This window comes from Neltuma alba, unplaced genomic scaffold, assembly GCF_004799145.2.
Source record: "Neltuma alba isolate B1F8T4 unplaced genomic scaffold, ASM479914v2 tig00010165_pilon, whole genome shotgun sequence".
NCBI lineage: Eukaryota > Viridiplantae > Streptophyta > Magnoliopsida > Fabales > Fabaceae > Neltuma > Neltuma alba.
Window position 1 is genome coordinate 341,313 of NW_021635110.1, and position 23,143 is coordinate 364,455.

The window sequence follows — 23,143 nt, forward strand, 5'->3', positions numbered from 1 at the left end:
TCCAGTTGAGACCCATGACATCCCTAGGCCAGATTCACTTCAATATGAACATTACTCGTCCACTATCTTCTTACAACCACCAGTGACAACTCACCGTGCTGGAAGACCCAGAGTTAGGAGAATTGAATCATAATTCTAGCAAAAGAAACTGTATCATTGCTCAAGATGTGGTAAAGCTAGTCACACTAGAAAGACTTGCAGTAACCCGAACCCTGGGTGACTCTAATACTGAAAATAGTCTTTTTTTTGTTCAATACACAGCTACTTTTGTACATAAATGAGCCCCACTATGTATTGGGTTGGGCAAGTAGCTGTCACAACCCATTTTGATTTTTTAGTGGCAGGTTGGAATATATTTTGTATAATGTTGGGAATAGTTGGAATATTTCACGACAGCAGGTGGCTATAGCTGTTGCAGGTTATGTTAAGCTGTAATCTATCCACATGCAAATGGACTACTTATAGTTGGAAATATATGTATGTACGTGGCAAATTGTCTAATCTCACCTATAAATGGGCTCTCACACACCAGTTCACTCACGGACACCTTCTTTAGGCGAAGGACGTCACATGTAAATGGACTATTTGTTGCTGTGAATATATGTATCTATGTTGCAAATTGTCTAGTCCTAGTTGCAAATGGACACGTTATTCAGGTCAAGCAGGGCACATGAATGGACTATTTATAGCTGTAAATGTTCGTTTATATATTAGAAATTGTCTAGTCCCACTTGCAAATAGGCCATTGCACACCTATTCACTCACTTGTTCACTAAGGATGAGTAGGTCACATACAAATGGACTATTTGTTGTTGTGAATATATGTATCTATGTTGCAAATTTTCTGGTCACATGTGAATGGACTATTTATAGCTGTAAATGTTTGTTTATGTATTGAAAATTGTCTAGTCCCACTTGCAAATAGGCCATTGCACACCTGTTCACTGACTTGTTCACTAAGGATGAGTAGGTCACATACAAATGGACTATTTGTTGTTCTGAATATATGTATCTATGTTGCAAATTTTCTAGTCACACTTGCAAATGGGCTCTCCCACTCTTGGACACATTCTTCAGGTGAATCAGTCCACTTGCAAATAGAGTAATTGTAGTTGTGAATAAACATATTTATGTTGAAAATGGTCTAGTCCTACTTACAAATGAGCTCTCCCACACTTGTTCACTCAGACACATTCTTCAAGTGAATCAGTCCACTTGCAAATGGAGTAATTGTAGCTGTGAATAAATGCATTTATGTTGAAAATGGTCTAGTCCTCCTTGCAAATGAGCTCTCTCATACTTGTTCACTCAAACACATTCTTCAGGTAAATCAGTCCACGTGCAAATAGACTGATTCTAGTTATGAATAAATGTATTTATGTTGAAAATGGTCTAGTTCTACTTGTAAATGAGCTCTCCCACACGTTCACTCGGACACATTCTTCAAGTGAATTGGACCATGTGCAAATGGACTGATTATAGATGTGAATGAATGTATTTATGTTGAAAATGGTCTGGTCCTACTTACAAGTGAGCTCTCCCACACTTGTTCACTCAGATACATTCTTCAGGTGAATCAGCCCACATTTAAATGGACTGATTCCATATGTGAATAAATGTATTTATGTTGAAAATGGTCTAGTCCTACTTACAAATGGGGACGTTGTTCAGGTTAGGTAGGGTACATGTGAATGGACTATTTATAGATGTGAATTTTCGTGTATGTATTGCAAATTGTCTACTCCCACTTGCAAAGGAGCCGTGGCACACCTTTTCACTCACTGGTTCACTCATTCACGACGAGCAGGTCACATGGAAATAGACTAATTGTTGTTGTGAATAAGTGTATGAATGTTGTAAATGGTCTAGTCCTACTTGCAAATGGGCTCTCCCACACACTTTGTCACTCACGGACACATTCTTCAGGTGAATCAATCCACGTGTAAATGGACTGATTCCATATGTTAATCTATTTATGTCTTTTGCAAATTCCCTGCTCCCACTTGCAAGTGGACATCTTGTTCCGGTCAAGGAGGGAACGTGTATATGGACTGATTCCTGTTATGAATATATGTATAGGTGTTACAAATTCCCTAGTTCCACTTCTTTATGTACACCTTGTTCAGGTCATGGAGGGCACTTGTATATGTAAGAGGACACGTTGTTCAAGTGAAGAATGCCACATGTGAATGGTCTAGTTGTTGTTAACGTTGTTGTCTCTCTTGTAAATTGTCTAATCCTTAGTGCAAAGGGCTAATTGTTAGTGTAGGTTGTAAACTTGGAAATAGACGAACATTTGGTGTTAATTTAAGTAAACAAGTGCTGATAATATGAATTCCATCAAAACAGATATTCCCCCAACATCTTTTGTATGCACAACATTTGAGTCAAAACAAAGTGTTCACAACATGAATTACAGTGCTTATCAGCAAAAGCTACATGTTTAATGTCAGAATTTGCAATGTTATCTCTTCCTCTTGCGTTGTGTGTTAATCCGGGCAATGTCTTTGGCAACAGCAGCTACCTTGCTGTTTCTTGGATGAATCACGAGCTACCACAACAGCTCACACCGTATAGATGTGTATTGATCCTATGGAACAACAATAAGTTTTCTTAGTAAGTTCACACAGATGCATGAAGTCATTAACATATAATTCAATATCTACTACTATATAATAGGGCATGGTGAATTCAACTCCATACTTCTCTTAGATATATGATGACATGAACCTCACAATCGTCACTGAAAAATCAACACATGACAATGTTGGCTCATATATGTCAATGATAATTTATGACAAATAACTTACACTTAACAAAATACTCACGTATTGTCCTGAACATGAACCGTGGGATACAAGATGACATTGTTTGCATCTGGGTTGGCCAAAGCCTCCAACTCAGGCTTTACTCTCCTTAATATTTTAATGAAGTGTTCCCTCTACACAATTACAAATGACAATCACATAAGGGATACTATGGTTGTCCAGAAAAGCAGAAAGTAATCACACCACTTACACAAGTTTCTGCCATCATTTGCTGCTCCTTTAATGCTGGATCAAACTTTTTCTTCTTCTTTCGTTGCTTTATTGTATCATCACCACCACACAAAGAGTCTAGCACATAAAACTTTAGTGTGCTGGGTTCAAACACAAAGCAAAACTAATGCAGTGTAAACAAAATAGGTGCAAAAATGTATTCACATTCACCCAAATTGTACCCTAGGTGTTCTGGCAGTAGTTGTTTGAGATGCTTGTCCCCTTGCCATGCTGTGTGTTCCTGCACCATCCTTGTCTATGACAGAAGAAAATTGCATAGCAATGCAAATTGTCAATGAAGAAACTGAACTAATAACTTAGCCAAACAATTTAAAGCATTTACCCATTAACAGGCCATAGCACTAACCATGAAATCTGCATCAAATATGTGTCTTTTAACTATAGAGGCATTCTCTTGTTAGTCAGCATTGATGGTGTGGGCAATCACCTTGTTGGTTAGAGTCGATGGTATGGGCAATTAGAGTCATGATCTATAGATAAAAGGAGGTGGAAGAATTAAAAATCTAGCACATTCCATATATGCCCCACTTTGCTGTAAATTGAACAGGTGTACGTACCCTGTTACTTATCCACCTTCTAGGATCCAGTGCTTGTAGGTCTACTCGTGTTGCCAAATGTCTAAACATATCTACTATGACCCTACAACAGATATGAAAGTGGAAACAAATTGTCAGTATTGTATACTAGTATCATTCAAAGGCTGTCTTTTCCATAATAACTGACAACACTTGCTCTTGAGCCTCATCTGGTTGACACCACTCAGTACACATAGTATAAAATGCATTCTTGTCACTTATTTTCACCCTTCTGCCATAACTAGTAGACATGTATGGAGATTTCATTGCTAGGTGTTTAGGTCTAGTTGACCTCCTTGTGGGTAGTTGCACCGCTTTCCCCACCATTTTTTCTTCTTCATTCCCTTCTTCAGTTTCAGCCTCCTGTGCACCTTCAGCATCCTTTTCTGCAGCTTCATCTTCGGTAACATTGTCATCCTCATCAGCACCTTCCTCTTCTTCTTCTTGTTCTTCATCATCATGCGATTTCTCACCACTTTGATGTTCTTCTCCACCCTCTGCAGTCATAACTTCATCATCTCATGGCTAGTAATCTTCATCCTCTTCAGTTTGATGTTCTTCTCCTTCTTGTTCACCCTCATCTTTGTCACTTTCATCCGGCTGCTCCTCATTCACTTCTTCATTGCCCCCCTAGCTAAGAATTTTGTTTTCCAACTTAACCAGTTCTTCACAAACAAAGTTTTGAATCTTGGCCATTTCATTGTTCAATGTGTTGTGGAAATTAACCCAAAACTCCTTAATGTCCTGCATATTGGAAATGTATGTGATCAAACAGATATTAACTGTCACCAACAGACATGACCACATTGGTATTACTCACTGGATGATGGAAACTTCTACTACAACCCGGCTGTGTTGACTCATTCACTTCAGCAGAGGGTGGAGTGTAGAAAATGCCATGCCAACTCTCCTTTTCCGTGTCAATTCTACTCTTCATAGCCTTATCATCCTAATGTTTAATGGCGTCTTTGTCTTTTGGTTCATCTCCCTGCAAAGGGAACCTTTACAGGAAGTACAGCTACAGAAAAAAAAATAGTACTCAAAAATCATATCACATAGTACATCACCAGTTTAATTGTGAAACCATATCTAGTATCATTTCTTTTGTAAACAAGTATGCAAGTACTAATAAAAAGTAGATGCACCCCCTGACAACTCTTGAGCCCTCGGTCTGTCCATCCTTACTACTCCTATTGTACCTTTTTATTTCTTTATTGGGTTCGTGAAGCACAAATAAAGCCCAGTCAAAATTTTGCCACTTATTTTTTGTGCAGGCCATTACCTTTAGCACCTTCTTACTCACACTTGTACTTCCTGTAGGACAAAGAAGAGTTTCCACTATGAAAAAAACAAAATAGAACTCAAACTTTCCATCTTCTTCCTCGCTCATTATCTTCTCCGCAATTTGATAATATGTCAGTGGAGTATAGTTCTTCTTCAGCATGTTTACTGCATCCTTGAAGCCATCCAACTTCACTTTGGAGCCCTTATTTGGTAACCCAAGCACCCTCCTAACATTTGTAGCAGTTACTGTAACACCTCACATAATTATATCAATATACGCAATAAAATATTTAATTTAAAAGTCCATACATATTTTTAATACTGCAAATAAGTCAAAATTTCAAAACATTTCTAACATAACTTAACAACATAAACTATTAAAGTCTTATAGTCATGGCAAATAAAAATATAACATAGCATGTGCTTGAGGAGCACAGAAGCCTTCACGGCTCACTCCATTGGTGCCTTCTCTTGATTTCTACTAGATCCTTCGCCTGAAAATTGTTAATATAGGGGGTGAGATCAAACGTCTCAGTAACTACTGAAATTCTAACCTATACAAGCAAATCATATATGATAAACCAAAAATCCGTTTATATATGTGTATATAAATATATTAAAATCACGGATTTGAGACATCCAATTCAATTTTTTTTTTCCCAACAATATACCAATATCATTTTTCTAATATATCCAAAAATAATGCAATATGCTGCCTCCCTTATATCACCGTCCACCCTTATACCGCTGACTGGAGCCATAGGCTAACACATAGTCCGATAGGAACTAATCCATTTTACTGAATTATTCCAAGCTCACCGATACTAGAGATATATCCGGCCAAAGATATAGAGCTCAAGCTCGGACTATGGCTCCCCTCCTTTGTGAATAGGGAGGTGTCACATGTCCCACAGCTCAAATGAATTCCCGACCAAAGGAAAACATGGAAGAAGGGGCCTTGACAAGTGCCATCCACTGTGCACCGAGTAATGGCATATCACGTGGTAATTTTATATCCATACAATCTCCTTCTATCCTTAATCCAACAATGCATGTCATATGCAAATAATGGTACATCATAAATATATTCTCAAATATATTATTAATGATAAGAAAGCAATAAAATTCATATACCATTTAATAGCAACTCATGATAATTTCATAGCTATTAACATATTTAAATATTGATCATAATTACTAGCAATAAATCAATAAAATCAAGTAACATACCAAAACATTTATTTAAAAAAATTCATAATATTATATTTCAGTAATATAAAAATTAGTAAACTCTCAATATAATCATACACAATTCACATGTGCAAGAAAGAATTTTCAGAGTTACCTGGTACTCTTTAGCTTACAAATATTCACACAAAGATTACTCCAAAATTCTCAAGTCTACAAAATTGCACATAAATATTTATTAATATAAACTCAAAACTACTCCAAAGCTACTCTAAAATTCTAAGACTACCCTCTAAACCAAAATTACATAAATATATTAATTCTCCCAAATCTAGGCATTTATAATAGATATTATTTTGAAAAATAATTTACATATAAGGCTATTTAAATTTAACAAAAGTATATATATATATATTTTATTAACTAAAATCTAAATATTCCATATTAAAATTCTCAATTATTTATTATAACCTCATTTAAAACTTTTCCTCAAACCAAACAACTTCTTCTTAAATTATAAACAAACTGTAGCTTTATCTAATTTCACAAAATTCTCAATTTATAATTTTTCAAGCCTTTAAAAATTATTTCAAAAATATATATTTAACTTATTCAATATTTAAACCGATTAAAACCTCAATAATATATTAAATAACTCAAATAAATTATTTAACTCAAATTTAATCGGTAAAAACATATTACAAGTCTAAATAACAAACTTTTCAACTAAAATCTTAGTTTAAAAATCTCAAAATAATCATTCAACAAAAATAAACCGATTAAAATTCCTTAATAGTGGATCTTTAAATTTCTACAGTCATATATTGTCAAAACTCCGTATTTACTCTATACCTACACAGTAAAATTTTCTCTAAACATCATAATGATACTAAAAATATAAAGCTATAAATATATAGGAAATATTCATAAAGGAAATTTGATAGAAAGTAGTTCTGTGTACCTAAATTATCTCCAAAACCTGTCAGGTGCTCTGCAACTTAGCTTTCTCTCTCTTTTCCTCTCTACTTTCACTCTCTTCTCTCTTCCTTCGCTCTCTCTTCCTCTTCCGTCTCCTCTCCCCCTCTTTTATCCTCACTTCTCTAACTTCCAACTATCCCTTCTCCCATTTTCTTCATTCATTTATTGTTTTTCCAAAAAGTCTTCCTTCATCCGTTCCTCTCCTTCTTTTCCTTCCTCTATTTAATATTCCTTCCTTCTTTTCAACTTACTTACTACATCTCATCCCATTTTCTTCAACCGCCCCTCTCTTCTTCTTTTTTTTCTTCTATGTTCATTAATAACCCCTCCTCCTTTTTCTACTATCGGTGGAAAAAGGTGGGGTGGTTTTTTTTTCTTTTTTTTTTATTAAAAATAATAGTATGTTACAGTTACCCGCTTTGTCTTCCCCTTTATGGTGATTTGTTTACTTGGGGGATCATATGCATGAATCAACTTGAGACATAAATCTCTGAGCAGCTTATTCAGAGTAATACCAAGAAGATGGCCAAACCCCATTTCTTCTACCTTACGCTTTAAATTTTCTTTCCCATTTATAAAGTTTGCCACTTCTTTGAATTTCGTGGGGGAGCAGCGGGTAGAAAATGGGGACACATATTTCTCCTTCTTCTTCTTCTCGTCTATCATCTATTGCTCCTTCTTCCTGTATGGCTCCCTGTCAGTATCACTCATCTCCTTCCAAATTGCTAAAGCCGTATTTGTGCTTGCTCCCATATTTCCATGGATTTCATGCTTCTTTTGCTCCTCAAATTCTCCCTTGAATACTTTCCAGCCGGTAACTTGTGCATCGTTTTTTCCCACCTTCTTAACCCTTTATCCAATAATCACAAAGTCATGAATTAGTACATTAAATAGCACATCAACACCAAAATTGTATGTACACTAATTGTTAGTGTTAAATCCCTAACTTTACTTGTCATACGACAAGACATCATATTGTTACATACAAGTTAAGTGGATAATGACGCCATTTTTCGTGTAAATTGCCTAACATTCATTATGAGGCCATAACAGATCATATTCTAACAAACATGAAATTATCCAATAGATGTGGTTACTGACCGTTCATGTCAATTTTCTAACTTTTAGAGTACAAGACAATCAAACAATTACATAGAAGATAAGTGCAAATTTAGCTAATTGGTCGTGTCAATTGCCTAATTTTCCTTATCAAGCCACTGTAGACAAGATTCCTACACACATGAAATTTGTAATGCAGCTTGTAAATTTGCTAACTCTTCATGTAAATTTCATAACTTTTAGAGTCCAGGACACATTAACTAGTTACATAGATAAGTGCAAATTCAGCTAATTAGTTGTGTCAATTACCTAATTTTTCCTGTCAGGCCACTGCAAACCAGATTCCCACAAACATAGTGGGTAATTTATTGACTCTTCATGTAAATTGCCTAACTTGACAAGTTCCAGCAAACAAGAAACCGTTACACACCAGCTAAGTGGATAATCCCCTAATTCCTCGTGTCAATTCTCTAATTTTCCTTTTGATGCCACTACAAATCAGTTTCCAACAAACATGAATTACTGTAATGCACATGGTTAATTTACTGACTCTTCATGTAAATTGCCTAACTTGACAGGTTCCAGCAAACATGAAACCGTTACCTATCAACTAAGTGGATAGTCCCCTAATTGGGCATGTCAATTGCCTAAGTTCCCCTGTCAGGCCACTGCAGACCATATTCCCATTAACATAGTGGGTAATTTATTGACTCTTCATGTAAATTGCCTAACTTGACAGCTTCCACCTAACATGAAACTGTTATACAACAGCTAAGTGGATAATCCCCTAATCCATCCTATCAATTGCCTAATTTCCCTTCTAAGACCACTACAGATTAGATTCCAACAAACATGGTGGGTAATTTATTGATCCTTCATGTAAATTGCGTAACTTCACATATTCTAACAAACATGACGTTCTTACATGCAAGTGGTTATTAGACTAATTCTTCACGTCAATTGACTAACTATCATTGTTAGCCCACTAAATGTCACATTCCAACAATGACCAAGATAAACCAAAGGAAGCAAACTCATTTGCCTAGTCCATACCACAATAGTTGCCCCTCCCAATTGTTTTTTTAATTGCTGCAAAATGCCTACAAACACTATAGCAATACAATTAACTACCAACACTAATTTTTCCCTTCATCATCAGTTTCATACTTAACCCCCACACAAACTCTTAACGCTGCACTCACAAGTCTTCTCTCACTAAACCAGGAGGATTTGATAAAGGGCAAAAGGGGTGACGGCTAAACACTATGTCACACATTAGTAACCATTCCTCAATTACAACCCAAATGTCATTACCAAACACACCCACCTTTCGGTGGGTCATTCTTCTTTAACCTACCGTGAAAACCGAATTGAACAAATCTATTGCATTTAATATGGATCGTGAAGCTTACTAAAGGAAATCAGTGACTTCTTCTTGCCTTGCTTCTTCCTTCTTTGTCAATAGCTTTGTAGGTTTCCTCCTTGCTCTGCCTCGTCTTGTTCTCCTTCTGGTTGTAGTGACTACCACTAACCCGCAGAATGAGGGTGACACAATTTTTGGGGGGCACGTCCAACACTTTTGGCAGATCGGAAGAGGCAAGAATCTTCCCATAATGCTAACACGTTCGCAAGCGGGAGACAACAGATTTTTCCTAGAGTAGTACCACGTTGTCAAATCGAGAGAGGCAACAGTTTTTCCAGAGTGGTTCCACGTTCATAGAGCAAGAGAGGGAAGAGTTTTTGCACAGTGGGATCACCTTTGCATAGAGAGAGAGAGAGAGGGAGGGAGGACTATCTGACCATCGTATTTGGCCCTTATTTTCAAATTTCAGGGGAAGTTTAATGAGGGGCAAAAGCATCATTTTGTTTGTGGAATTAATATCAGATTGGCCCCTTGGTCCTGCAGTGAGGTTTTAGAAAGTTTTGGGGGTAGTTTGAGATTAATTGTGTACTGTAGTCCTTAAACAAAATTTTCCCGTATTATTATAGTTGTGATATATTTTAATCCCCCCTCATTTCTCCTCAATCCAAGCACAAGGAGAGATAATATCACCTGTCCACCCCCCCCCCACAAAAAAATCCATTTTCTCCTCCCCCTAGTTTTCCCTCCATCCAAACATACTATAAATAAAAAAATAATCTCAATAAGGAGGAAAATATAAGTTTGAATTTTGAGAAGTACACTTGTTGAGAGGATTTTAACCTTGACACTCTCACCCTAACAGAGAACAATTTCAAGTCCAAAATCACTTGGAGAAACTCTACGTCGACACCAAAAAGAAAGGTAATCAAAAGAAGTGCCCTCCATCTTGATCTTGTATTACTATGCTTGGTTAGCTGCAAATCCAGCTTTTGGCACTTCATGAATCTCTTTACTTCATAGCTGAGCAAAATTTTACACCCAATTCTAAATTTTTGGCGTTGTGCATTCATCTAGTTAAATTCTCTTATGTCAAGGTACTTCATTGCTCATACATAATCCCTTAGAAACTATTACCTTTGATCCTAAATGTAAGACCTCATTTATAGACTATAAATGAGGTTCTATATTTAGGACCAGAGATAGCATAAGGCTAAAGTATATCTAGGACAAAATATCTAGGTCATGTTATGGAGGTTTCCGTGTTATGCTCTTTTTAGTTTAATGCGATGTTGCTATTAAAAAAAAAAAAGATAATAAACATAAAAGAAAAATTACTCTCTCTATATATAAATTAAAAATTAGTTAAAATTAATTATTTTTATAAAAATAATATAATAGTAATAATTAAACAAAATATTTTAGTCAATGATACATTTAAAGGGTTAGTTGTAGTGTTTATGTGATCTATACTGCATATGCTGTATGCACACTGCTACATAAAAAACATTTCATGCTGGTCTTAAGAGAAACTTTTTTATAATTAAACAAAATATTTTACTAATTTTATGATGGAAAATCACGTTCTATGGCGATTATTTAGTATAACCAACATGAAAGTAAGCTTCCCACAATGTTTATCTCATCAAAACAACGCGGGAATGTTAAAATTAGCAAAATTACTTAAAATTAGCATATAATAAATTATTCCTTACAGTTCTTTCTATATACTCCTGAAAAATACTACACATAAATTAAAAAATTAGTTAAAATTAATTATTTTTATAAAATAATAAAATAATAATTAAACAAAATATTTTAGTAAATGATATATTTAGAGAGTTAGTTGTTGTGATTGTGTGATCTATATTACACATACTACATGCAGCATGAGGTGCCTCTTGGCTTTTACAATGAAAGTTAAAAGTCGCTGCCAAAATTTTAAAAGAAAATTTGAGAAATTATTTTAAAATAATAAGCATGTTTTTGTTTTACCTGTTGAATCTTAATTAGAAGATTATTATCGCGAAGGTATCACTTTTTATTACCATTATTATGAAGGAGGTTGGTTTTTTTCCCTCTCCTTTTGAGCACACACATCATTGTTTACATTACTTAAAAAGGAAATCATAATAATGATACGCTTTGTCGTCGAGAAGGAAACAACCCAGATCACCAGCTAAAGCCCCTAAATGATCGCTTAGTGATAAAGGAGGTAAGGGTACAAAGACAGTCAGGACAATTACTAAAACGTCCTATGTTTGAATGGAAAGAAAATGAGGGAGGAAGGAAAATGGGAGGAGAAGTGGTTTTTCCCCTATTTGGATGAGGGAAGAAAAGTTGGGGAGAAAATAAAATGGGTCCCACACTCTATTTTTCTCCCAACTTTTCTCTTCATATATGAGAGAAAATGGGAAGAAAACATATTTTTCCTCTCTATCCTTACATCTGTTTTTTTTATCAAATAATACCTATTTATTCTTTTCTTCAATTTTTTCACTTTATTTATTATCAAATCTTTCTTCTATGTTTGCTTGATTAAAAAATAAAATAACTAAAATTGAAAAAATCATTCTAAAATGAATTGAAAGGAAAAACAAGTACAATTGTTGTTTTGGTTTTTCTTAGCATTACATTACATAAAATGTTTTTTTTCCTTTTTTTACAAAATTATTTGATATTAAAATATAATAACATGATAATATATCTTTATCAAATAATTTGATTTTAAATTATATGCTTATGTCAATGTAAATATGGTTTTTCATTATGATATTTAATTTGATTTCAATCAGGATATATTTTGATATAATAGAAAAAGTATTTTAGTCATTCATATATTTACTTTTTTTTTCTTTCTATTTTCTCTTGTCTATCCAAATACGAGAGATGATAATATTTTCTCTCTAATTTTCTCTTCTCTCTATTTTCTCTCCTCTTATTTTCTTTCCTCTCAACTTTTCTTCCCATCCAAACAGTTAATGACAAGTGATCAGCCTAAACTTGTTATTATTCCCTATTCTGAAATTTGACATTGCTTACTCTTCACTTGTTGACGGACTTTAGGCTAATTAACTCTCATTTTTGGGACTTGGTTAAAATTCTCCAGCAAAAATTGAAGGTTGGTTGTCTATATTAGTATCATGTCCAAGAGCAACACATGTTGTCGGATTGGGAAAAGCCAATTGAATGATTAAGAATCCATGGAAACAAAAAAAAAAAAAAAAAACCAAAAGGGTTGGGTCTAGTAGAAGCAACCAGTCTCCCATAATGATGACCAAGATTCAAATTCCTAATAGGAGAAGTATCCACATTTAGTGTCTAATAATGCCTCTTATACTATAAAAAGAAAAGAATCTCATAAAAATTCATCCACGGTGTTATCGTTTTACCCAAGTTTCTATTATATTAAGTATTATCTAAAAGTGTTTTCCTCGTGTTCAGAGCAAATCTATTTACTCCTTTTATTAATAACATCATTCTAGGAAAATCTTCATTTGGGCAACATCAGCGGTAGTGTTTGATTAAAATACTTACTAAACTAGTGCTAGGCTTTCTCTTCATTAGCAACTAACCTATTGCCAATATTCGTAGCGTTGCCCAGAACCAAGGCGCCTCTAACGGGCAAAAATAAAGAGCAAACCAATTAAAATAGAAGGTCAAACAATTTTTTTATTGATTGAGGAAGAAGTAGACATAGTGATCTCAAGCCCTGGAGGTTCCAAATAGTGGTAATGCTGGGCGGCGAAGAAGAAGATGTTGGGAAATGAGCGATGGAGTGGGTAAGAGATAGGAGATGCTTTAGACTTTCTATCAAAGATATTTAATGGTGTTAGGACTTACTACCTCCGATCCTTAATATAAGATCCTGTTTGACTTTTTGTTTGGTCCTAATTATAAGACCCCAATCCATTTTTTCTCTCATATTTATGTATTTTTTCCAAGATAGTCCTTCTAATAATGATAGTTCTAGCCAATACATTTAATTAGCAAGGACATTTTAGGAATGACAACACTTATTTATTACAAATAACTAACTTAACTTACTTCCTTAATCTCTTCAAATAAATCAATTGGGTCTTATAATTAGGACCGGAGGTAGTATTTAACAGCAAGGATTAACATGCCTGATAGTGAAAATTTTAAGGAGTCAATATATATATACACACACACACAAGGATCTAATTCAAAATCAAAAGAAACTATTAGCACCTCCAAATTAGTTCTCTCTTTAAATTACAAAGTTAATACTACCTACGGTCTTTAATATAAAACCTTATTTGATTTTTATTTTAGTCCTAATTATAAGACCTCAATCCACTTTGTTTATTAAATTTATGTATTTTTTCCTAAAGTAATATCTCTAATAATAGTAGTTCTAACCAATAAACTTGATTAGCAAAGATATTTTAGAAAAGACTACTTATTTGTTACAAATAACTAACTTAACTTATTTTCTTAATCTTTTTAAATTAGTCAACTAGTTCTTATAATTAAGACCGGAGGTAGTACTATCTTTAGTACTTTGTTTTAATTTTAATTCCGAAATTCTTCTCAGCTGCAGGTTCTTATTCTCATTGGGCTTCATTGACTTGGACAACAACTCATCCAAACAAATTTAAAGTACTTGCTTTATAAAAAACTAGAAAAATTCAAGTGGCACCCAACAGTTTTCTAGAATGCAAACGTCTCGAAAATTTAAAATTATAACAACATTAATCGCTACTATCAAAAAACAAATACAACCATTAAAATCATAACATATCGTAAACACTTAAAAAACAAATTTGCCATGTGAACCCAATATAAATATTTCTAATTAATTTAGCACAAATGAAAACGATGCGTGACACGTCGCTCAGAGTTCTTTCCTTCGTAATGAACCTTAGCATTATTACTTTGTACTATTTTGATAACTACACAAAGCGAAAGCTAATAACCATAGTATTAGCATTTTTAAACAATTAAAAAAAAAGCAAGATATTAACAAATTTAGATATTTATCATTGATCTGCCAACACACGAGCAATATGAGCTTAGTGAAGAGGAATCGCCCAGTAATAATCAGCGAGCTTAATTGCCAGTTTCACCCTTGTTTATTACTGGTATGAATCTATGAAGGAGGAGAGAGACAAACATGGATCCATGCTTAAAAAAGTGGAGAAAAAATTATGGGACATATGCAGCATCCTCTAAAACACATGGTGGTTCTGCAACAAAGGATCTAGCTAACGAGGCATCCCAAGATAGAGAAAAGGGAAAAAACAAAATTAGATTTTGCAAGGGCGAAAATTGGAGATCAGTCTATCATTACAACAAAAGGTTCAAGGGAACACAATATTTGGTCCCAGAGCCTCATTTTTACCTCAAGATTCAGGGGCATATTCTTGGATAACCGATGCCAGTTTATTCCTATCTTCTTCCGTTTTCAGTCGGATCAAGAATGTGCGGGCGACGACACTCTCATCTCCCCCACCCCCATCCACGTTATCCTGCAAAAATCTCAGGACTCATTCGTTTTTCATTGTAAAGTCAAGCACATGAAGATGAAGGGCAGGGAAGCTGCTCAGAGAGTAGAGAACCTAAATAGGTGGAAACTATTGAGAATACAAGATAACATATAATATAAGCAGTCAGGAACCGTTCTCGTATAAACAAAACCAATAAAAGGCTAATATTTTAGCATATCTGTTTTTTCCCCCAACAGAAGGACATCCGTTCCCTGATTTTTTTCCCTGATTCAGATGTTTCGCAGTGGTGCAAAAACAGCAAACTGATCAATCATGTCAGAAACGTAATAGCAGGAGGAACAAGGGACAAGGGCTCCCCCCCCGGGGGGAATTCTCTTTGAATACTCTGCTAATTCAAATTTATATATTGCATCTGCATATGCATCATAATGAGCAATTTTTCAACCCGGGTTCCTTACCGAAGTATGGAATATCGCAACAAGGGAGTTCTTTTGCTGATTTGTCTTAATGCCCGGATAGAGCAAAGCATTAAGATGGATCTTTCCGACCTGTCATCAGCAGACGTAAAATAATTAGAAACTAGAAACATGAATTCATTGGGGAAAAACAGAATTTGCATTTGCATCAATTACTTTTAAAGATAACAACATATGACCAATAAGAAAAAGGTTAAAAGAACAAACCTCATTTCTAACAACAATAGTCGGCTTGGAGTCCTTGGTGGCCTTGCTGAAGCCCTCTTTGCATTTAATGGACAATTGCCCCATTCCTTTATCTTTCCATACGTCCTTATCTTCTGGATCGGTTGACTACACATATTAAGGATGAAAGACACAATTGTTGTCATTACATCATGAAACCAAGTCAAAGCAATACATGCCCACAAGTCTAAAAGCGCATTGCAAAGACTCATCCAACGTATATGCTAGAAAGAAACTTTACACTGGGATCATCATATAATGTAGTCTATAGTAATACCTTCACGTATAGTTTGCACTTCACCTCATGCACAACTACTACTCCCTTCTCTTCTGACTTCTTCACAGATGGGCTGCTAGGCTGCTTCAATTCATCTTCTGTAACAAAACGAAGACCATTTATTAATCATCTCCTTTTTCAGATGAGTCATTCATGCCATCAAGGTGTAACCTTGTAAGAGTTTACAGATGTCAACATCTCCATCATAAGTGAAACTTTTTTCTTTTGGTAACTATCACAAGTGATACTTGAACGTATAAAATAAATGGAAAAATCAAGTATTCAAATATCTTGATCCATCCTATAAATGTCTCATTTTATCATCAATCTCAAAAACGGAAGCAGACGGTAAGAAAATTATTGGGGACAACAAAATAACATCATCAATAGAGCAAATGGTATTAAGAAGAATAAAAATACGCAAAAGTTTACATCTTTCTGATGGGGCAAGAAACACCAATATGACATTCTTAAATTATGAATCAGCAACAAACTCACAAGATCCATCATTTTTCTAAGCTCCCAAGGTAGCACACAACACCAAACATCTAGTGTACTTAAATTACAAAAATTAGGCTTCACTTAATTACAAATGCATTACTGGGCTTGTAAATATTTTAATACTCAAAATCAAATATTTTAGTAAATTATTATATTAAATTTATTATTTTGAGTATTCATTTACACTTGATGTATGTACATTTGAGTATTCATTTACACTTTTCTGTAAGTACATATTTTATTTTATAAGCCTTGACAACTCCGATGTAAGCATGCAGTTGACACTCGACAGAGATATGCAATTACTAAAGTTTCAATGTCCATTTTCTGCTCTGCCTTTGTATCCCTCTTTCCTTCATGGCTTGTAAAACTTCGTTCAGTTATAAATAGCGTCCATCAATAATCTCATTGTTTTCTCAGTATAGGCTTTCTCTCGCCACAAGCATCGTATATATAACAAAAGAAACCTACATTATGACTTAATATCCATACAGGCATATAGCACAACAGTAACAATAGTCGGTCAGACAGTTATTGACTCCACCAAGAATTAGAAGAAGATTTGCCAAACATGTTAACAACGAACTAGAAAGCGCCCAGTAAAAAGAACAACAGCATACAATTCTAACCTTCATCCACATCATCAGAAGCATCACCTTTAGAAAGAGCAGAACTTTGATTCCCTAAAAAGTGAGAGCAGAGACTCAGCAGTCAATCTCAAAATAAAACAGTGACATAATGTGCTGCTAAAGTTCATGCTATGGTTTTGAACGACAATAGAATTGATGAGAGAAAAGCTCACTTAGCATATAAGGTGAATTTTGTCAATTTCCTTGATACTTGACAACTAAGGTTTCCTTTATCTTGTTTTACAAATTAAAATGCAAATGCGGCTTGAAGTTCTAGATCTGATATGAGCATTTGTACAAAAGATAAATAATTAGTTTTGCTCTAAAATAGATGGATCATAATATTTATTGCTTTGCAAAAATTACTTCCCATCATTAGAATTCCAGACGAGCAGATATAATTCATATAGACTAAAGAATGGAATTGAATGATCTAAGCTTCGCAATTTTTAATCATATGATCAAATTTTACAATTTTAACAATTTCTTCTTGGGAGTAGCATGCATTGAAGATGTTGACTAATCACCAATATGATCCCAAGGAGTTCCTAATTCACAAAAAACAGCCTTGTGAGGAATGCGATGGGAAAATCTTTAGAAACCTACCAAATAAAACAGGGGTTTGATTGTTGGAAAACATTCCAGGAGGGTTCCATGAAATCGTAGAATTTGTTGCAGTACTGACAGGAGGGGACACAGTTTTCTGTCCAAAGATGTTATTTTCCTTGCTGGCCACTTCAGGAAACGGTTTCTTTGCAGCAAGGGAATTTGTAGCAGGAGGCAAATTCTCTCCCTTGACAGCATTGGATTTAATCCAATTGACAACATCACTAAATTTTTCCTGAAACAGTACATGGTATATGTGCTTAACATTTAATGTGCTTCAATGGCAACATGATACTCAGTCAATGGAGCTGCCAAAACTAGCTCAAACTATACAAGCAGCAAACAAATTTTCACAAAAAGATCAACACCTATTCTTTAATTACCCCAGTCTCAACCCCTGTTGTACCATGTGGTTAGAAAGGCAGGAAAGTAAGAACATCTAATTTATTGGATGCCTTAAACAATAAATAGTTAAATACATGCTTTCTAACAAGACACATTCCATGTCATCGTAGAACAAAAATAGACAGGCAGTATCTCAAGAACCATAAATGACCCTTTCCAGGTCTGATTCTGCAAAGCTTTCAACCCATGTATAGTATCTTGCTGCTTCTCGGGCATTATCAACATAGGGGTAGAACAACTTTCATGTTCCCTCCACAATCAGACAACTGACTAGCTTCTGACCAAAACAATCTTTCTGAAGTTGGCACCATAAGCCGCGCAGATGTCTCATATAAGGAATCGTCAATAAATATAGTATATAAACTAACAAGTTACAGTATTCAAAAGCTGTGAACACTGCAACTCATTCTTCCTACTCTGCAATCACAGAACCATATCTAGTTCTTAACAATCAACGCTGTCCAACTTCTTTCTTGCACATAAGTCAAAGATGAAATTGACTTGTATATTAAATCAATGAAGAATATAACTTTGAAACTTGCAAATCCAGCCACAAGTCTACAATTAACATCACAGATATATACTATGTATAACATCCTGAGTTTTATCGGGTTTTAATAGCCTCTTTTGGTTGATTTTGAGGATAGATTAGTGATTTAATCTTGATATTGGTGTTTGGGTTGGATTTGAGGTATGTTGGAGGAATAGGTGAACGTACCCCACTCAGGGTATGTTCGCCGCGGCGAAGTAAAACTTCGCCACGGCTCACAGGGAGTTTCCGGGAAGAGTATCCTTTCGGGAATGTTTCGCCGCGACAAAGGTGAGGGCATGCCGTGGCGAAGTTTTTCTAGGCGAGCGAGAGTTTCCTTTCGGGAAGCTTTCGCCGCGGCGAAGTCAGGTTTTCAGGCGAGTAATCCCTCTCGGGATTAGTTCGCCGCGGCGAAAGGTCCCGAATCTATATAGTCGCAGGAGGGGTTTAGTGTGCGAAAATTAGAAAATCTAAAGGAGGAGAGAGGAGCTCTGCTAGGGTTTCGAATTTCTGGCTTGGAAGGGGCATTTCTAAGGATCCATTATCTCAAGTAAGTGATTTTAACCTCTAATCTACTTTCTTTCTTGGGATTTCTGAGGATTTTTGGTGAAACCCTAGGATTTTCTAAGTTGTGATGGAATTGAGGTTTTTGACAGATTGTTTTGAGTTTAATTGATTGCTTTGGGTTAGTTTAAGTATTTAATCGGTGCAGTTTTCTTGGATTTAAAGAACTTGGAGTTTTTGAAGCTAGGGTTTATAAAAATGGGTGATTTGGGATTGAGGATGACAATGTAGATGTTGATTCTGAGTTTTGTGATTTGGGTTATGTTAAGGAGGGTTAAATTGGATGTTTAATCGGTTTAGATTGTTGTTAGAACCTCAATTGTTCAAATGGGATGTTTGGGTGTTGAATTCCTATAGTGGGTCCTTGAGGTTTGAATTTTAATTGATGTTTGGAAAGGAATTAAGGTTTTAATGGATTGGTATGACCATGGAGTGTTGCCTTGATAGTATACCCTTTGAGTTGGGTAGAGTTTTGATGAGAGATAGGAATTTCGTGTCCCCAAGTGTTGTTTTGGCCACATTATTAGTTTGAAAGTTAATACATGATGGTTGTGTGTTTGTGTGCTTTTGTAGACCGGTTGTGAGTCTTGGTGGTGCACAGGGCCACATTGTTGGTTTGTTATTCCTTGCTCAGGCGAGAGGTAACTATTTTCCAATCCTTAGTACTTGCTTCTGTGGTATTGTGAGTAGATTTATGTTTTGTGCTCTGAGTAACAATTATATTCAAATGGTATGTTGTATATGTAAAAAGGAAAACCGTCTTGTGGAGTTTTGATTGATGATGAATGAATCTTGAAATTGTGAAGGATATGCCACTAAATGAAGTTATTTATGAAATGTTCAATTACTATTTGATTATGGTTTGAGCATGATGCATGAATTGGGAATTGGTGAGAGTTTTTGATAGTTACTACCACGTGGTAAGGCCCCCATTAATGCATGATGGTTGGCTCAGTACGTCCCCCCCATAGTGAGGGATAGGCCTTTTGGCTCCCTACGTCCCCCAGAGTGAGGGATAGGCCTTTTATGGCTCCTTACGTCCCCCATAGTGAGGGATAGGCCGGGTTCGGCTTCTGAAAATCCCCCAAAGTGAGGGATATGGTTGATGGGAATTGCAGCATTGCACTTGCATAACTTGTTGTGGCTATCTTGTTATCATAATACTTGTGAACTGCTCCACTTGACACCTCACGAGCACCTATTTAGTAGTACCTAGTATTGGAAAGGTTGGTTACTGGGACTTTGTCTCACCCCGTGGTTTACAATGTTTTCAGGTGAAGTTTCTAGGCGTGCGCCTTCGGGAAGAGACGCAGAGGCTTGAGCTTGGTTAGCTTTAGGCCTCTAGCCTTGTTTATGTATGGATAGTTGTATATTGCCACAGTTAGGGTCTTTTGTGATATTCTGATTGTTGATCTTATTGTAAATTGGAGAATATGTTATCTCCTCGTTTTAGTTGGCCGGAGGCCTTTTCTATTGTTGGTAGAACTTTGATTTACGTTGTTGGAAACTATTTTATATGGGCTGATGTAGATGTGTTTTGTTACCCGGGCCGGAGGCTCGGAGGCCTAGTTTATATGAATGAATGATTTTAGTTGCATGCAACGGAGTTTGGGTTTGACCCGAGTTTGAAAGTCAATTTCTAAAAATATGCAAATTTCTTTCTACTATGGTAGTTCATTTTAACAGATTTCCTTTTCTACCATAGTAGTGATTTTATGACCAGGTTATAATGTTTTGAGGTTAAAGGGTTTTACACTATGAATGTCTGTCAGGGTGTACACCTACATAGTTTAATTCGCAATGCACCAAGCAAAAACAGTAACAGCAGGACTCAATCAGACATGTGATAGAGTACAGCTGAATACATTAGAAATACAACTTATATAGTTCATACAACTTCGGAGCATGAAATCATATGGAAAATTACCATTATGCTTGAAGCATGTGTTAAGTAATCTCTAACACCATCTTCCCAAAGTTCATCTGGATGATTCTTCAGTTGAGTTTGAATCCAGCTAGTCATAAGAAAAACCACAGCATGAAAATGAGACAAGTTAATAACTTAATAAAGTTGAAGATCAATAGGGGGGAAATAAGAGTAATGCATGTAGGTGGGTAAGCAGGCAATGACATTCATAACCATAGGAAGTCAGGAACATGATATCCTTCAAACTGAAATTTAGTTAATAAGACATGAACTTGTATGATTGCCACCAAACTAGATGACATAATTGCTGAATTCAAAGTACAATGAGGATTTTTTCATCCTGCAAAGAGAATATAAATGTGTGTCCGCGCGCACGCAAAAAGAAAAAAATGCATGCAAAAGCGAATTTGATCACATGAAAAAAGGATGGACCTTGCAAACTGAGTATTTAGAGCTCTCACATGCTGCTGTGATGACTCAGCCCGTTTCATATCCAATGGCTGCGTTGTCACCACTGGTGGTTGGGATGGTTCTGCCCTAAGAAAACCAAAAGGAGATCCCTCCATTATTCTTTTACTCTGGAACTGCATTATATTCGAAGTGAAGATATAATAAGTTTCAATAGAGAGTCACAAAGCATGAAGCCCAATTTAACATAAACAGGCTAGCATCAGCGAAAGAGGGAAAACCCAACAGAAACACATTATGAATAGATTTATCACAAGCACCCCAAGAAAGCCAGTTCAGGTAAATGTTGTGCTAAAGTCAAATGAAAATTTTCTCTATCTCATGATCAATCCACATCATTCTAACACCATATTTTCCAGAAAATCGCATGTCCAACACCATCATCTGATGACTGTTCAGTTTTATATGCAAGGTTCAACTACTTGGTTTTCTTAGTCTCTATCTACCATTCCTCGAATGTCAGTACCAGCTGTTCAGACAAAAAAAAAAAAGAAATACAAGAAAAGGGATAAACTCTAGGTGCCAATTAGAAGGACTTCAAAACCATTCCAAGGACACTCAATCCTAATTCTTTTTTTTTTTAAAAAAAAAAATACCAATTAGCATTTTGTCCTCATAGTTGAACACTTTCACGAAAAAATTCTTCTTTGCAATTAAGGCCCAAGAAGTTGAACGAGAACAAAAATGTCAAGCCATGGCAAGTAAGTATCAAAGTGGTAGTTGCCAAAGCCAATGGGAACAAAAGCACAAATGAAATTCCAATGCAGCTGGAGCTTCAAGGCCGAAGCTACTTCGCAAACATGAATTCCAGAGCAGGAAAAACGATAAGCTAATTGCGAATTAACTTACGGCGGTCTCGTTGCTATCGGAGTTGGGGTCGGACGCAGCAAAACGCTTGGTGCCTCTCATGATGATGTCTACGCCGTTCAGAAACACTGGGAATTTGGGGAATAGGGTTTATGGCACCTGCCATAAATTTTGGCTCTACTTCTTTCCGTTCGAGGCTTTGGCACTCCTCTCGGGAAAAAGATACTTTCCGCGTCATAATTACGGAAAAAAAATATTCCCCAAATTACGACGAATCTATTTCAGCCATTGGTCAGGTGGCGAATTTACTTTCAATTATGACCGTTCGATCAAAAGTTTTAATATTTTGTTTTGCTTAAAGGGTCCATTAACTCTTTTAATTTTTATACAAGGTTTTAATTTAATCTCTTAATCGAAAAAAATATTTATTTAGTCTTTTAATCCTTAAATTATTAAATTTAAACAGTAATTTTTATAACAATTATGATTATTTTAAAATTTAAATTTAATATATTAGTATTAAAGAATATTTTATCAATATTTAATATTTCAGTGATATTATTTTTTGTTAACAATTTTAGGATAAAAAACTAAAATTATACTTTTCAAAATTAAAAAATCAAATTTTAATTTTTTTATAAAATTAAAAAATTAAATGTATATTTTAACTTTTTGTTTTTACCTCTATTTTAAGATTACATAGGTTAAGGTGCAAATTTTTAAAATAGGTTCAGGTACAAAATTTCTCATAAAAT

At 35.3% G+C, this 23,143-nt stretch overlaps 1 protein-coding gene across 4 annotated transcripts; it reads right to left on the reverse strand.

Moving 5' to 3' along the window:
* Nucleotides 1-14,484: 14,484 nt before the first annotated feature.
* LOC114754587 (uncharacterized) lies at nucleotides 14,485-22,574 on the reverse strand. Of its 4 annotated transcripts, XM_028943372.1 has the most exons (10): nucleotides 22,431-22,574; nucleotides 21,546-21,697; nucleotides 21,114-21,201; nucleotides 17,689-17,923; nucleotides 17,083-17,136; nucleotides 15,953-16,053; nucleotides 15,658-15,783; nucleotides 15,433-15,522; nucleotides 14,869-14,995; nucleotides 14,485-14,713 (listed from the first exon to the last, which is right to left on the reverse strand). In XM_028943372.1, exons 1-9 carry the CDS (start codon nucleotides 22,488-22,490, stop codon nucleotides 14,870-14,872), a joined length of 1,032 nt encoding a protein of 343 aa, XP_028799205.1. In that variant the 5' UTR covers nucleotides 22,491-22,574; the 3' UTR covers nucleotides 14,485-14,713; nucleotide 14,869. The 4 variants fall into 4 exon arrangements, with proteins under 4 accessions (XP_028799205.1, XP_028799206.1, XP_028799204.1 ...); XM_028943373.1 differs by having other exon boundaries at nucleotides 14,487-14,995; nucleotides 15,953-16,050; nucleotides 22,431-22,573; XM_028943371.1 differs by having other exon boundaries at nucleotides 14,487-14,995; nucleotides 22,431-22,573.
* Between the last annotated feature and the right edge of the window lie 569 nt (nucleotides 22,575-23,143).